This window comes from Myotis lucifugus, unplaced genomic scaffold (assembly GCF_000147115.1).
Source record: "Myotis lucifugus unplaced genomic scaffold, Myoluc2.0 scaffold_76, whole genome shotgun sequence".
In the NCBI taxonomy this organism is placed as follows: Eukaryota; Metazoa; Chordata; class Mammalia; order Chiroptera; family Vespertilionidae; genus Myotis; species Myotis lucifugus.
The window spans coordinates 1712249-1728467 of record NW_005871124.1 but is presented as its reverse complement, the minus strand read 5'-3'; the positions used below and the strand labels follow the sequence as shown (position 1 = coordinate 1728467).

General features: G+C 39.3%; 1 protein-coding gene across 1 annotated transcript in view; it reads left to right on the top strand.

The window, feature by feature from the left end:
• The window catches only part of MED14 (mediator complex subunit 14), a 62301-nt gene that overhangs the window by 18331 nt on the left and 27751 nt on the right, over nt 1–16219 (top strand). The window contains exons 11-16 of the mRNA XM_006090581.2: nt 5976–6101; nt 8125–8203; nt 10272–10431; nt 12545–12739; nt 13118–13252; nt 15908–15984. Of these exons, the coding sequence (XP_006090643.2) occupies nt 5976–6101; nt 8125–8203; nt 10272–10431; nt 12545–12739; nt 13118–13252; nt 15908–15984 (772 nt within the window). The remainder of the gene's footprint in view (nt 1–5975; nt 6102–8124; nt 8204–10271; nt 10432–12544; nt 12740–13117; nt 13253–15907; nt 15985–16219) is intronic.

Below are 16219 nucleotides of genomic sequence, written 5' to 3'. Positions count from 1 at the left end.
TACTTTTCGTTCTAGGAATATAGCTTCACAGTATCATTATGGGCATATTTACTATCCCTGCCCCAGTTGTTTTTGGCTGTGGCTACCTTGTACCCACAGTGAGCAGCCTTTAAGTGAGATGATGTTGGTGAAGTGCCATATAAATAAGAAGTCCTCATAACGCTAGTAGCAAAGGTACTGCGTTTCATTATCACAGAGCCCACCTCAACCCATTATACTTAAAAAGGCAGCCTCTTAGGTACAGACTAGTCACACTGGAATGGAACTGCTTTGGTGAAGTAGAGAAAGACACTGCCTGAAGAAAAGACAAAGTCAGGAAAATAAATGTGTATTTAGAACACAAATTTCCAAGGAAGATGAAAAAGAGGATCTAAGACAAGCTAAAAGAGGAAGGGTAGCTCAACTTAAAAATGCAAATGTGGGCCTTAAGGGTGTGCCAGGCATCTGGCGAACGGAGTTGTTCCATCTACTTTGAGGGGGTATGTCCTTTAACCCCATCAAGGTTTAGCATTAGATTTCTCAAGTCTTAATAATTTAAATTTAATTATAATATGTAGTGTAAGTTGCACCCCCCCCTCATTTTAATCCCTCAAGCAATGTTACTAAATACAGACCTAAAATTTATGATTGGAAAGCATAATTAAAACTCTCATTGGACCCTCCTTTTTGTTTTTTTTCATTGCTTTATTGAGATATAATTCACTCATTCAGTGTTTTTTTAATATATTCAAAGAGTTGTGCAACCATCACCACAATCTAATTTTAGAACATTTTAATCATCCCCGAAAGAAACCATGTACTCATTAGCAGTCACTCCCCCATTCACCCCTCCCACCAGCTCCCTGGCAACCACTAATCTATTTCTGTCTATAGAATTGCCTTCCAGGACATTTCAGAGTAATATCATATACAGCAGGTCCTCAAATAAGCCGGTCCACCATATTGTTCAATGTTGTTTTGTTAAAATGTTGCTGAGATGCCATAGGAACTGAACTCTTGTTTATTATCAATTAGCCTGTGGTAAAATTGGTTTTATTATATGCTGTTTTGCTTAAAGTCTCAGAACCTATTGATGACATTAAGTGAGGACTTACTGTAATGTATGGTCTTCTGTGTATTTCTGTTAGCAGAATGTTTTTGAGGTTTGTCCATGTTATGGCATGTTTCAGTAGTTCATTTTTATTGTCAAATAACTTATTGTATAGATATACCACATTTGTTTATCCATTCATTGTTGATGAGGTTAGTTTCCACCTTTTTGCCTATAATGAATAATGCTGCTATGAATATGTACAAGTTTTTGTGTGGACCTATGCTTTCATTTCTCTTGGATATATATGTACCTATGAATGGAATGGCTGGGTCATATAGTGACTCTATGTTTTACCTTTTGTCATGTTTAACACCTCTTTTTTATTCCACTAGTACAGTGATGGCGAACCTATGACGCATGTCAGAGGTGACACGCGAACTCATTTTTTTGGTTGATTTTTCTTTGTTAAAAGGCATTTAAATATATAAAATAAATATTAAAAATATGTCTTTGTTTTACTATGGTTGCAAATATCAAAAAATTTCTATATGTGACACGGCACCGGAGTTAAGTTAGGGATTTTCAAAATGCTGACACGCCGAGCTCAAAAGGTTCGCCATCACTGCACTAGTAGCATGTGAGGATTCCAGTTTTCTCCACATCCTCACCAACACTTGTTATTGTCTATCTTTGTTTCTAGCCATCCTGGTGGGTATGAAGTGGTATCTCATAGTGGTTTTGATTTGCATTTTCCTAATGATTGTTGAGCATCTTTTCACTTATCTTTTTTGGAGAAATGTCTATCCAGATCCTTTGCCCATATTATACTTAGATTAATTACCTTTTTATTATTGAGTTATAACAGTTCTTTTTGTAAGTTCCTTTTCATGTATCATGATTTGCAAGAATTTTTTTTCATTCCATGAGTTGTCTTTTCACTTTCTAAATGGTATTGTTTGTAACACAAGTTTTTAATTTGGACAATGTCCAATTTGTCTATTTTTTTCTTTAGTTGCTTGTGCTTTTGGTGTCAAACCTAAAGAATCCATTACTTAACCCAAGGTCATGAAGATGTACCCTTGTGTTTTCTTCTAAGAGTTTTATAGTTTTAGTTCTTACTTTCAGGTAGGGGTCCAACTGAGTTTTTTGTTTGGGGATATGCAGTTGTCCTAGTAACTTTGGTTAAAAAGATGATTTCCCCCCTATTTAATTGTCTGGGCACCCTTGTTGAAGTGCCCCTTTTGTTCTTAATGAAAACTTTGAAAGTATTTTTTGCAATCTTAATTTTTTCTAATTTTTCTTATTTCTAGTTTTTCAAAATAGAGAAATTCTAAAATTTCATTTGTTGGGATTGCAGAAAATAGGGGTTTGTGATCTTGTGATAGGCTCTGGTTTACTTTAGTATAGTCTGTAAACAAGACTTAGTAAAAAAAAAAAAAACTCAGTATGATTGCCCAGGGGATATTTAAATTACTTTGAAAAATAGACTGTAAGTATGTGTTACATAGGAAGTGCTGTTTGAATAGGTTACGAAGATTTTTCTTTGGCAGCATTTGGTAGCGATGTCACTACTTGAGTCAGTAGCCAGAAGACCTGAGTTCAGCTGCATGTCTTGGATGAGCACAGTCTTCGGGGCCCCATTCTCCTCATTTGTAATTAGCGGATGTCCAGGCTCTTCCGGGATCTCTATAACTCCAGCAAAAGGGTGGTTTCCAAGGCCCAGGTGTCTGGAGTCCTCGGTGTTAGAGAACGGGGCTTGGGAAACTAAGCTTTAAAGGGGAGGGAGGTGCTGGCAGATGGGGTTGGAACTCTCAGTCCTACTTTAATCAGACAGTCCTGGAGATGAGAACCGCCATAGGAAAGGGCCTGCTGACCCACCATCTTGTGGGTTTTTGTTGTTGTGTGTGTGTGTGTGTGTGTGTGTGTCTTTTTAATATATTTTTATTGATTTCAGAGAGGAAGAGAGAGGGAGAGAGAGATAGAAACATCCATGATGAGAGAGAATCATGGATCAGCTGCCTCCTGCACGCCCCACACTGGGGATCGAGCCGGCAACCCGGGCATGTGCCCTTGACCAGAATCGAACCTGGGACCCTTCAGTCCGCAGGCCGACGCTCTATCCACTGAGCCAAACCGGTTTCAGCTTTACCTTGTTTTTTAGATTCATGTTCATGCATTTATACTCCTCATGTAGTCTTACTGGATCCCTTTTTTTAAAGCATGCTTTAGTCAGGTCCTTGGCTGGGACCAGGGCCTGTTCTTGGAATCCCTTTATGCAGCCCTCTATCAGCTGGCTTTTCCTCCAGCGCCTCACTGGGATGATCTGAGGACATGAGTAGCTCGGGGAGGGGAGCAGCTCAAGGAATGGCCAGGAGAAGGCACAGGCGGCGGGTTTTGTATCGCCCAGGTGGCAGTATGGTTTCTTAAGGGGGGGAAGGGGGGGGCAAAGGCTCCGGCAAAGTAGGCAGGGCTTTGGAGAGAACTTTAATAACAGGCAGTGCGAGGCACTGAGGGCGGCTTGCCATGCGGCCCCATTCGCAGCATTGCCTGCCTCTTGAAAGCTGGGGTGCTCCCCTGGGGTTGTGCTCTGTCAGCACTGGAATTGGGGTGTCCGGGTCAGTTCAGAAGCTGTGAAGCACACAGCCATTCCTAAGTGTGCCTGGTTGCTTGTCTTCAGTCTTCACCCTTCACATTACTGTGTGCTGGTGCGTTCCTCATGTTGTCCTCAGTGAATAGCTAGGGAGGAACAAAAGAGGAAATAGGTGTGTGTATCGCTGCCGCAGGCAAAAGTAGTGCGTAGCCCTGGCATCTGGCGCAGCCTGTAATTCTCCCTTCTGTATTGTATTCACAGGTTTCTCCATTTTTGGATAACTTAACACCCGCTGCCTTTAAGTGCTTCCGGCCTTATCGCTTTTATTTTATGGACATGGGTGGTCATAAAATATGTTCAGAGATAGACATCAAAGTATTTTCTATCTTTTGGGCTGTGTTGTATAGTCTACTTTGATCCCCTATCTTTTCAAGAACACTCGGTTTTTATAATTAGATTGAAGTTATCATCCTTATCCCAGTTGTCAGAACTGGTTTTACTCCATTGCTACGCTTCAAAAAATGTTTTTGCTTTAAGGAATACATCTCTACCCCATTAGGAATTGTAACAGTGCAGATAAGTTTTAAAGTCAGCAACCCTGCTTCAAATCTGTAAGTACTTTTTATTATGTTAACACAGTCATTTCAGCAGAACATGAACTAATTTGTCACACTGTTCTGAATTATAAAATAGTGTAAAGAAATTCCTGTGTGTGCCTTTTTGTTCTGTTTTTTGTTCTATTTTTTGTTTTTAGGTGAGAGTTCTGCTGGATCTGCTGTTAAACATTTGTATACAGAGATGTACCAGACATACTTGAAAGCAGTTTGTTTTCATCTGACTATATCTCTTTCCTTTTTTTTTTTTTTGCTTTATTAATTTGTTTGATAATCTGTATAGATAGTACCAGTGGTAACTTCACTCATTTCAATTATTGCAAATTCATAATAAGATGTTTTGGTTTGTCTCTTTGGTTCGTAAAGATAATGTACATTGTTAAGCACTTTGCTTTTTAAATCACCTTTGCAAACTTGTCACTTCTTCCTCCTAAGGACCCACGGCATGGACAGCAAGATGTTGTCCTTGTTTAACAGAATAGCACCGAGAAGCCACACCTGAGGACAGGCTGGGCCTCCATTTCCGCTCTCCTCACGCTCTGCCTTTCCTCTGTGTTGTAGCCTTAGAGGAAGGTGGCGGCCCGAAGAGCATATTCCTTTCACAGCTCCTGTGGGCTGAAGGGAAAAGTTCACTGGGCCTGGTAGAAATACTGACAGACTCTGGAGCAGGGGTCCTCAAACTTTTTAAACAGGGGGCCAGTTCACTGTCCCTCAGACCGTTGGAGGGCCGGACTATAGTTTTAAAAAAAAACTATGAACAAATTCCTGTGCACACTGCACATATCTTATTTTGAAGTAAAAAAACAAAACGGGAACAAATACAATATTTGTATTTGCATGTGGCCCGCGGGCCGTAGTTTGAGGACCCCTGCTCTAGAGTCTAGAACACGTACATTGGCAGCTTTGGGGATTTGTGTAGAGAAGCTGCCTATGTTCTTATTTTATCTGTAACTTGAAAATGAGGTACATAAATAATGAAAAAAATTTTCCTGTATAATCAGTAATGTTCAATAATTCTCACGTGTTGTGTGTTGTTTTTTTTTAAGCACATGGGCCCTAATTGCCACAAAACCTTTCTTTTTTTAAATATATTTTTTATTGCTTTCAGAGAGGAAGGGAGAGATAGAAACATCAACGATGAGAGAGAATCATTGATTGGCTGCCTCCTGCATGCCCCCCACTGGGGACCGAGCCCGCAACCCAGGCATGTGCCCTTGACTGGAATTGAACCTGGGACCCTTTGGTCCGCAGGCCGATGCTCTATCCACTGAGCCAAACCAGCTAGGGTGCACAAAACCTTTCTTTATGAAGAATGGCATTGAGAATATTTATGCCATAGATGAAACTTCTTTGATTTCCCAAACAACTGATTTGCTTCCCACTATATCAAAGAAAATCCTTAAAAATTAACTTATTGGTCATTACTAAGTGAAAGTAAAACTAGGACCCAGCTCACTGATGGGGTTAAATTTTCCCTAGCTATTTTAATGTTTTTTAAGGCATCTTGGGACTTTTTTGCTATGGTATTTGAGTTGGGCATATTTGTTTCACGCCACGTTGAAGATTACATTCTTCCTTTTGAGCTCCTAATTGCCTTCATAAATTCCAATTTGCAAAAATCACGTTTTTCTTCTAATAGTCAGGATTATTTAATAGTTGACTTGTTTCTAGTCTCTGAGATATTTTTTTTTCGAAATGCTCAGATAGAAATATAATTTTTTAATTCTTAACTGTTCAGCTTCCATAGAGACTGCACTTCCAGCTCTCGTTGTTCCCATCTTGGAGCCCTGTGGTAATTCGGAGTGTCTACACATTTTTGTGGATTTGCATTCTGGAATGTTCCAATTGATGCTTTATGGACTTGGTAAGTTAGTAAATGATATAGTCATTCAGTGTAAGGAAAAATATTTTTAACAAAAGCAAAATTAAAAATTTCTGCCACTAGATATTGAGAAGAGTGGCATGAGCAGTGTAGAGAGTAGTAGATATGGAAAGAATAACTCGCCGACATCTGTTCCTTGGGGCCCATTTTAGCTCCACTTTGGATTTTCTTGTACCAGAAGTTAAACTTCCCAATATGAAGTACATTCATGTTGCTTCTCTTTCGTAAAAGTCATAATGTTGATGGCTGATGTGTTTTAGATGTAACGATTTTACCACTAATAGTTGGGTGACATGAAGATGGCCACAAGGGATTCTCTGTCGTTCGTGGCTATAAACATCTAAGATAACTTGGGGTACAGAATCCTGGAGGAAAAGATTTTTTTCTGGCTTAAATACAGTAGAAATTAAAGTTTGATTTCTTACATGTTCTGTTACTGAGTTGGTATTCTAAAATGGTGAAATACTAGGAACTTAGTGTTTTTGTATTACTCATGGGACATTGCTCTTGAGTATATTAGCACATTTGCCACTTGAAATTAACATTAAGCTACATAGATTGCTGAAAATAAAAGGTTTTCTAGTTATGCTGTTTGGCGATAAAGATAGATTTTTGTACAAGCTGCTTGTGGAGTACTGGCCACATTACTTTGAATCACATCACATTTGTGATGGCTAAATGGTAAGTGACACATTTATGAATTACCTTTTAATTTTGGTTCCAAACCAACCAGGCAATTGTTGTTTGTTCTTAAAAACTTTAACTGTTTTCTTGATTATTAACACAGTACATTCTCATAAGTAAAAACCTAAACATGTAAAAATGAGAGAAGCAGTAAAAAATAGTTTCTCTTGGCCAGGGGTCCTCAAACTTTTTAAACAGGGGGCCAGTTCACTGTCCCTCAGACCGTTGGAGGGCTGGACTATAGTTTAAAAAAAAACGATGAACAAATTCCTATGCACACTGCACATATCTTATTTTGAAGTAAAAAAACAAAACGGGAACAAATACAATATTTGTATTTGCATGTGGCCCGCGGGCCGTAGTTTGAGGACCCCTGCTCTTGGCAATCCTTGTTATTTTAGGATATCAATGCTTATCTTACTCATCTCAGGCGACCATAACAAAGAACCAGAGTGGGCGGCTTAAACAACAGAAATGTATTTTCTCGCAGTTCTGGAGGTTGAAAGTCTGAAAGCAGGTGGCCAGCATGGTTGAGTTATGGTCAGGGCTCTCTTCCTGGCTTGCAGACTCCGGCCTTCTCACTTGTCCTCACGTGGCAGGAAGAGGGAGAGAGCAAGCTCTCTGGCCTTTCTTATAAGGGCACTAATCCCATCATGAAGCCCCCAACCTTAACTGAGCCTAGTTATTTCCTGAAGGCCCTGCCTCCAATCACGGGCAGGTAGGGGAATACAGTTCAATCCATAGCAGTGTTTTTTTTCTTTTTCCTGTATTTTTTTCTTTAGTTGAAATCATTTTATATTTAGCTTTTTGCTCAACATTCTATTATTAGCATTATCTAGTGTCATTAAAAATTCTAAGTGACATTTAGCATGCTAATCTTCAGCCAGCAGCTCTTGTTTATGCCAGAGACCATTTGTGTTTAATAAGTATTATAATGGAATTTTATAGTTGTTCTAATTTTTAAGGATCTTCGTCTAGTAATATTAAGAGCTTTCAATACATATAAGTTAAAAATATCAATTGACATGAATTTTGGGAATTAAAATATAGGGAAAGAATTAATTCATGTATTTGTTACTTATTCTTGTTGCAAGTATACATTTGCTATTAATTAGTTGTCTTAACTATAACTCTCCCTAAATGTTAAAGAGGGAAAACAATTTAGGTTAATTTATGCCTAATGATGCATTTAGTTTAGTTTTTTTTTTCTAACTCAAAAGTAACACTCCTTTCTGCCTAAAATAATAATTTCATTTAAGTTTTGGGCTATCGAGATATATTGTCTTGTACAAGCAATTAATAAAAATGCTTTATTTTTTAGATCAGGCCACTTTGGATGACATGGAGAAGTCTGTGAATGATGATATGAAACGGATTGTTCCTTGGGTTCAACAACTTAAGTAAGCTTAATTACTTAGCTCAATACTAAAAATGGAAACGTTTTTAAAAAATATGTTTTTTATTGATTTCAGAGAGGAAGGGAGAGGGAAAGAGAGATAGAAACATCAATGATGAGAGAGAATCATTGATCGGCTGCCTCCTATACGCCCTGCACTGAGGATCGAACCCGAAACCTGGGCATGTGCCCTTGTCCGGAATCAAACCCTGGACCCTTCATTCCGCAGGCTGATGCTCTACCCACTGAGCAAACTGGCTAGGGCAAATGGATACATTTTCTCCATCATTGCTTTTTTTCAAAAAATATATTTTTTTATTTCAGAGAAAAGGGGAGAGGGAGAGAGGGATAGAAACACCATTGGTAAGTGAGAATCATAGATCGGCTGCCTCCTGCACGGGCTCCATTATTGCTCTTGATCGGTCCTTAATGTTTATGGCATGAAGCTTGAACACCTTTTAGTACTTACTGGTCGAATCTAAATTCTCTTGGAATATGTCCAGGATGGCAGTGCTTCATATCATATTCCCCTCTAGAGCAAATGTAGGTATGAAGGGCATGACATTCAACTTGCGTTCCTTGCCACGTTTTCTCTTGCACAAGTACGCTACACAAGGAATTTTATTGTAGCTAGTGTTCTCTGCAATAGTGTCTTATTTGTTCTTATCCAGGAGATCATCATGGTATGAATCTACCAGCTGACGCTTTCAAAATAATCATTTCTGCTTCTCTGATAGTGTTGTTCAATTTGTCTCAAAAGCCTTTGAATGCTTCATACTGTGAAACTAAATAAAATTGAAAATGGAGCTAGAGATAATCCTTGAAGGTTTCATTACCACTCTAGTCCATAAAGGTACCATTATAGCAACTCTAACAAACTCTCTTAAAATTAATAAATCAACAGAAATTCCAAGAGAGAAACATAAATTTTAGCGATCAAGGGGAAAGCTGGCAAATGGAGAAGGGGTGGGTCTATTGCTTTTGTGATCTTCTAGCCTACCTCTTCCCCTTTGGAAGTTTTAGTTGGTAAAAATTCAAACATTTTGATATCAAGTTATTTTTCTCATTAACAGGACATGATTTTAAATGCCAATAGAGAGATAATATTGCATTACCCTTTTTTTTTTTACATGAGCCTTTGAACGGCTGTTTAGTTTGTATGTGAAAAAATGATAGTCATTACTCTAGGTAACAATTTCTAAAATTTTTGTGGCTTAGCATCATTTTTTTGTGTGTGCATTTTGGCTAAACAAGCAAGGTTTAAATACTTAAATGCTCAATAATTCACAGTTTGCATAACTTAAGGTTATCTGGCAGTTCCAGCCTGCAGAAATATAACTAAAACCAGAAAGCTAAATCCCAAAAGCCTTAAACTCACGTAATTATAAGGAAGGTCCCCTGGCCCTGGCCAGGTGGCTTAGTTGGTTGGAGCATCATCCTGGGCACCAAAAGATTGCAGGTTTGATTCCGGGTCACAGCACATACCTAGGTTGTGGGTTCAATCCCTGATTGGGGTGCATACGGGAGGCAACTAATCAATCTTTCTTTCCCTCCCTCCCTCCCTCCCTCCCTCCCATCTTTCCTCTCTTTCTCTCCCTTTTCCCCTTCCTCTCGCTAAAATCAATAAAAACATATGCTCAGATGACGATTAAAAAAAAAATCCTCTGGTTGTCAGTTATACTGTTTCGCAAATGATCTTTGATGAATAACCAGTTCGTCACTAATTTATCATGGAACATTAATTTTTTTGAAATAACCATTGAAGTATAATTTGCTTATCATAAAATTCACCCATTTTAAGTGTGCAATTCAGTGACTTGTAGTAAATTTACTGAGGTGTACAACCATAGCCACAATCCAGTTTGAGAACATTTTTTATTACCACAAAGGTGCTCATTTACAGGCAAGTATGAGCCTACTTTTCATTTCTGTAGATTTTCCTTTTCTGGACATTTCATATAAATGCAGCCGTAAAGTCTGTGATTGTTTATGACTGGCTTCTTTCACTTAGCATACTGTTAATCAGAAAATTCTATGATTTTATGATGTGGATTACGTTTTTTAAATTAAAGGTTTTGGCTTGGACAACAGCGTTGCAAACAATCTATAAAACATCTGCCTACAATAAGCACTGAAACATTGCAGCTGTCCAATTACTCAACTCATCCTATTGGAAAACTTTCTAAGAATAAGCTGTTCATTAAACTTACTCGCCTTCCACAATACTACATTGTAAGTATGCAAAGGTGATCCAGTTCAGTAATTCTGTCAGTATCTTGAATGATTTATTGTTTAATTTCATTTGCAAATATATTTTATTGGATAACTGACTTTTGTATAGTGATTCTCAACCCAGGAGGGTAGGGTTGGGGGAGAGAGGAAAATTCTCTCTAAGAAATTACATAATTTGCAGGCAGGCTTGGGGAATATAAGATACTAGAGGCCTGATGCACGAAATTCGTGCAAGGGGCTCAGCCCTCGCAGCCACGGAGGCTTGCCTGGGCCCTTGCAGCCCTGGGTTTTTTTCTGAAGGTTTTTCCTGAAGGTCGGTTGTCTGGTCTAATTAGCATATTACATTTTTATTAGTATAGATACCCCCATTTCTCATCCTGGGATCTTTCCTATGGTGAGGCCTAATTTCTGCTTGGAATGAGGCATCTTTGTATAAGAAGAAAAAAATTGAACGCAACTACTGGGAGGGTTTGGAGATGTTGGTGTCAGATAAATTTATTTGGCTTTAATCAAATGTTGACTTGCATAATGCAGCCTTTTAATATGGGTTGGCTGAAGGAGCTTTATTTTCTAATCTTTAATTGTCTGAAGGGATATATATCCACTTTATTGGTTGCATGTACCTTTCAGTGCATAGTAAGATTCTTATTGTTGTATGTATCATAGTTCACCCCTGTTATAGCTGAGGAGTATTCCATGGGATACGTGTGCCACAGTTTGTTTAACCAGTCTCCAGTAGAAAGAATCTGGGTTGTTTTCAGTTTGGGATAATTATCAGTAAAACTGCTATAAGCATTTGCATATAAGTTTTTTGTGAACTTAAATTTTTGTTTCATTTGTATAAGTAACTAGGAGTGGGATTGTTGGGTCATATGATAAGTGTTTAGCTTTATAAGAAACTGCCAAACTTTCCCAACATGGCCAGGCCATTTTACATTCTTGCCAGCAACACATGGGAGTTCCAATTGCTTCACACTCTTGCCAGCACTGGATATTGTAATTTTTTTCAAATTGGCCATTCTGATATGTAATGGCATCTTACTGTAGTCTTAATTTACACTGTCCTCATGACTGATGAGGTTTAATATCTTTTCATATGCTTATTTGCCATCCCTATATCTTCTTTGGTGAAGTGTCCATTTTACTTTTAGTTCTTCCATTTCCTCAGGTGTATCAGTGTGATGCTTAGGTGTTGGCCAATATCCTGAAGAGAGTATTTGGGGAGGGGGAGGGGGAGGGGGAGGGGAGAGGTAGGATGAGAGATAGGAAAGTGTTGGTCAAGAGCTTTGCCTAAGGGCATTTATCTTTAGGAGACTTTTCTTAAATTTCAGGTAGACCTTGAAAATAGTAAGTTGGTACAGTGAGTAAGAACAAGGTCTCTAGAGCCAAACTTCTGGGATCAAAGTATGAGGCCGTTGCTTCTTAGCTCTGAGACCTTGGGCAAGTAACCTAACTCTAGTGCCTCAGTTTCCTTATCAGGAAAATGAAGATAATTCGATTTCACTGACTTATTAGGAGGATTAAATATGTTGGCACCTGTCAAGTAGTTAGGGCAGTGCATGGTGCATAGCAAGCTCGCTATCATCTTGTTGGTGATATTGTTGTCATTATCCTCACAGTGACTACGTTTTTCTGTTGAAAAGTTGGGGTTCATTTTTCTATGCTTCCAAGTATGAGAGATAGTTATCCTTTTTTTCTGCCATAATAGTGGAATTCTTAGGATGTTTTAATGGTTAAGGGAGACAGCAGGGCAAGTTGAAATAGGTAACATTGTAGAACAATCTAGCAGAGCTGCTGGACTTAAGCATAGCTTTTTTTTCAATTTATAAGCTAAGGCAGGAATATCAAGAACATCTAATGAAAATAGTGTAAATGTCCCATTTGCTGTAGTTTAAGGTTTTTACTATTATTGTTCTTTAGTCTGATCAATTTTTTAGAAAATAAATTATTTACTGGGTAGGAATGCTTTTTTTGACATCACGATTAATTTGTCTTGTTTAAATAAGAAAATAGATCATTAGATTTATCATTCTAAGCCCTACTTGATATAAGGAGGAAAATATCCAACACCTATTATTTCTCTGAGTTTCATTTCTTATTTGGGTCTTTTTAGGTTGTAGAGATGTTGGAGGTTCCCAATAAACCCACACAGCTGTCATACAAGTACTACTTCCTGTCTGTGAGCGCTGCGGAGCGGGACGACGGCCCTGTCATGGCACTCCTGCTGCAGCAGTTCAAGGACAACATCCAGGAATTGATTTTACGGACAAAAACCGGGAAACAGCCTAGAGCTGGTACCAAGCGCAAGGTATGCTCACATGTGCAAATAAGCACAGAATTTGTGTACATTCACTTCATTGTAGTCTTAACCTGTTTTTAATATGGGAAAGAATTAGATGCAGTTTTTAAAAGACGAGGCAGCAATACAATGTAAGTAATAATTGTCTACATTTTCTTGGAAATGCTTCTCTTTTAATTAATAATTAACTATACACCATTTTCCACAAGAGAACTTGTTAAATACACAATATTTACTGCTAAATTTCTCGTGTGTAGGCCAGTATTTGCCCAATAAATATTTGCTGAATGAGTAAGATTTTTACTTAACCTTGAGCTTTATCGTAGTTTAACTGCCTTAACTAATTGTATCATATGTACTTTTTTCTGCTTTTTACTTATATTCTAGTTGTCTGATGATACATGTCCACTAGAACCTAAGAAAACCAAACGATCAGGAGAAATGTGTGCCTTCAATAAAATTCTAGCTCACTTTGTCGCTGTGTGTGATACAAATATGCCATTTGTAGGACTTCGGTTAGAGGTAAGTTTGTAACAATTTTGGGTACTCTAAATGAAAGTAATTTTTAAAATGCTTTGCTAAAGCTACATGGATTCCATTAGGAGAATCAGAATGATTGTCATCGTGTTCATCTTGGGAGGGGTGGGGTTGAAATCATACAAGTACAACAACTTAAATTATTTCATCTCTCTCATTACAAATTGTGTGCCTTCTGCTCTTTGTGGAAATGGAAAGTAAATTCTTTTCAGTTTTAAAACAAAAGGACAACTTTTGAGAATTAACATCTCGTATACCCCTTCGTAGCAGCATTATTTAACTGTTCGACATGGCTCATTGATAAAGGGGTGGCTATACATACTGCTTACACAGTAACAAAACTGGGTTCCTTTCTGAGAAGCAGGTCAGAAAGAATCTTAAACTGAATTTACTTTTGTCACACAGAAGAGGCATAGACTTACGCAGAATTCATGTTTTTCAAGAATACACAGTTGTGGTAATCCAGCATGGCCCCCAAACATGGAAGTAAAAGGGGAAGGGACAGACAGAATCTGTACTTTTTTTAAAATATATTTTTATTGATTTCAGAGAGGAAGAGAGAGAGAGAAACATCAACGATGAGAGAGAATCATTGATCGGCTGCCTCTTGGACATCCCCCACTGGGGATCGAGCCTGCAACCCAGGCATGTGCCCTTGACTGGAATCGAACCTGGGATCTTTCAGTCTGCAGGCCTACGCTCTATCCACCGAGCCAAACCAGCTAGGGCCAGAATCTGTACTTTTCATACAGGGCTTTAGACAAGGATCAGCAGCCCTTACATCCTAAATTATTTCGCTCTGGTTTAAGTTTTACTTTTTGTGAGACTCCTTCACTCTGGGACTCATTGTGAAGGAAGAGATTTGGAAATTCGGAAGTGGATTGTTTCGGACAGTCTCAGGAAGACTTTCAGAAAACACGCTCGTGTTTTAGAGCAGGGATTGGCAAGCTTTTTTGGGAAAGGGCCAGATAGTAAATAGGTGTGTGGGTCATATGGTCTCATACCATAGCTGCTCCAATCTGTTGTGTAGTGTGAACTAGCCATGGTTGATATTTTTTAAAAATGAGCATGGCTATCGTCAAGTAACACTTATTTAGAAAAACAGGCAGTGGGCTGGATTTGGCCACGAACTGTTACACGCTGACCCCTGCTTCACAGAGCTTCGGGATCTAAAGGTGGGCATCCGCTGTGCCATTGTGAAGAGCGTCACTAGCCCTGAGAAAGCCAAGCGCAGAAACGGGTACCTAAAATAGATCCTCTGTCCTCAGTGTCCCGGCTGCTAGAGCTGTGAGCTTGAGGAATATTTTTCTAGGTACTGGCCACAGCTCCTAGACTGCACAGACCGTGTCCAGGCTTCCTGGCTGCTTGACTGTGTCCTCGGCCTTTTCATTGTGCTGTGTGGCTCGAGTGTATGGAAGTCTGTGCGGCACTACCTTTGCAGTAGGAAGGGAGGCTGCATGGTGTCCAAGGGCAAAGTAATGCAATTGTTTCCTCTTTTCCTGCCTGGTCTTGCCCCTCCCCTACCCCCAGGCTAGAAATCACAGAAATGTGTCTTTGTATGCCACATGGACTAACACCTATAGACACATGTCCTCTCTGTCCCCTTCTCTTCACTCCTATACCTGTTACACACATAAGACATGAGCTCTTGTCAGCTCAATCAAGCTCTTAAAAACCTTGCCTACTTTTCTTCTCTCAACGAAAAAGACACGTTAAAGACCAAAGCCAGCACATTTTCTGCTTACAGCAATTTCTACTGAGATGTGAATAACGAAATCTAATCTTACCCGGGCTATTTATTTCTCTGATCCATAGAATAAAGGCAACAGTTTTTGAGCCCTTCACCCTTCGATTCCTTTTGAGTCTGAACTCCTACTGCCTATTTGGTCAGGGGTTCTTTTTCTAAACCTTTGCCCTGCACAGGCCAGAAGCCCAGGGTTCAGTCAGATCCTCAGGGCTGCCTCAAATCCTTTCGGGACCAAGGTCAATATAAATAGTCTGCCGTGGAAGACCTGGGACCCTCTGCCGAAGGCAAGCATTCCTTCTGGCACACCTAAATACCCTGGAGTGCCACGGCAGGGTCTCGGGCACTCTCCCGCATCATTTTATACCTCACTTTCTGAGCCCTCCCACTGGGAACTCTTTCCTTTACTGGCTCTACAGGAAATAGTTTGTTAAAAATAAAAATGTATTCCAGAAAGGTTCTGAACTAAAAAAATAATTGTTTGTGATCAGATGTGAGATACGACTATCATTCAAACAGTGTTTCAAACGAATATAATTGAATTACACCGGTAGACCAATCTTATTTTACAATTGAATCATTTGGAACCACCAGAATAGATTACGGATTGCTTCTGGTTCACTACACAAATGAGATCAGTCTCCCGAATTGTGAAGATTTATCACCGATGGAGGTGTCTTTTAACTAGAAGCTCTGGGTCATCTTTGAGTTTCACTGGACTTAAATGTAGTTCCCAGAAAATCAAATGATGCGGACAATGCTCGTGCCTCATATGTTGTAACTTTAGAAAGAGTGGCCCTAGGAAAGATGCCGCGAGAATAAGCAGGAGGATTTAGAGAAGGTAGTTTCCCTTGTAAAGTTGGTGGTCTGATATAACTGTGCTTTTCTCCTCCTAGCTGTCCAATCTGGAGATTCCCCATCAAGGAGTGCAAATGGAAGGGGATGGCTTCAGCCATGCAATTCGCTTATTGAAGTAAGTCCCTGTCCCGTGTGTCGCTTGGTGCCACACATTGCAGCCACACGGCCAGAGCCGCTCCTCTCCTCTCATGAGTCAGCATAAAGCAGACTCATGTGGGTGTCACGGATTTCTGCAGACTTGCTAAAATCTGGGGGAGGATTCTCTTCCACCCGCCGAGTGGCAATCCCGCACCGCTTGGTATCTTAGGTTGTCTCTCCTCTGCTTTCTTTTTTCTTTTTATATATATTTT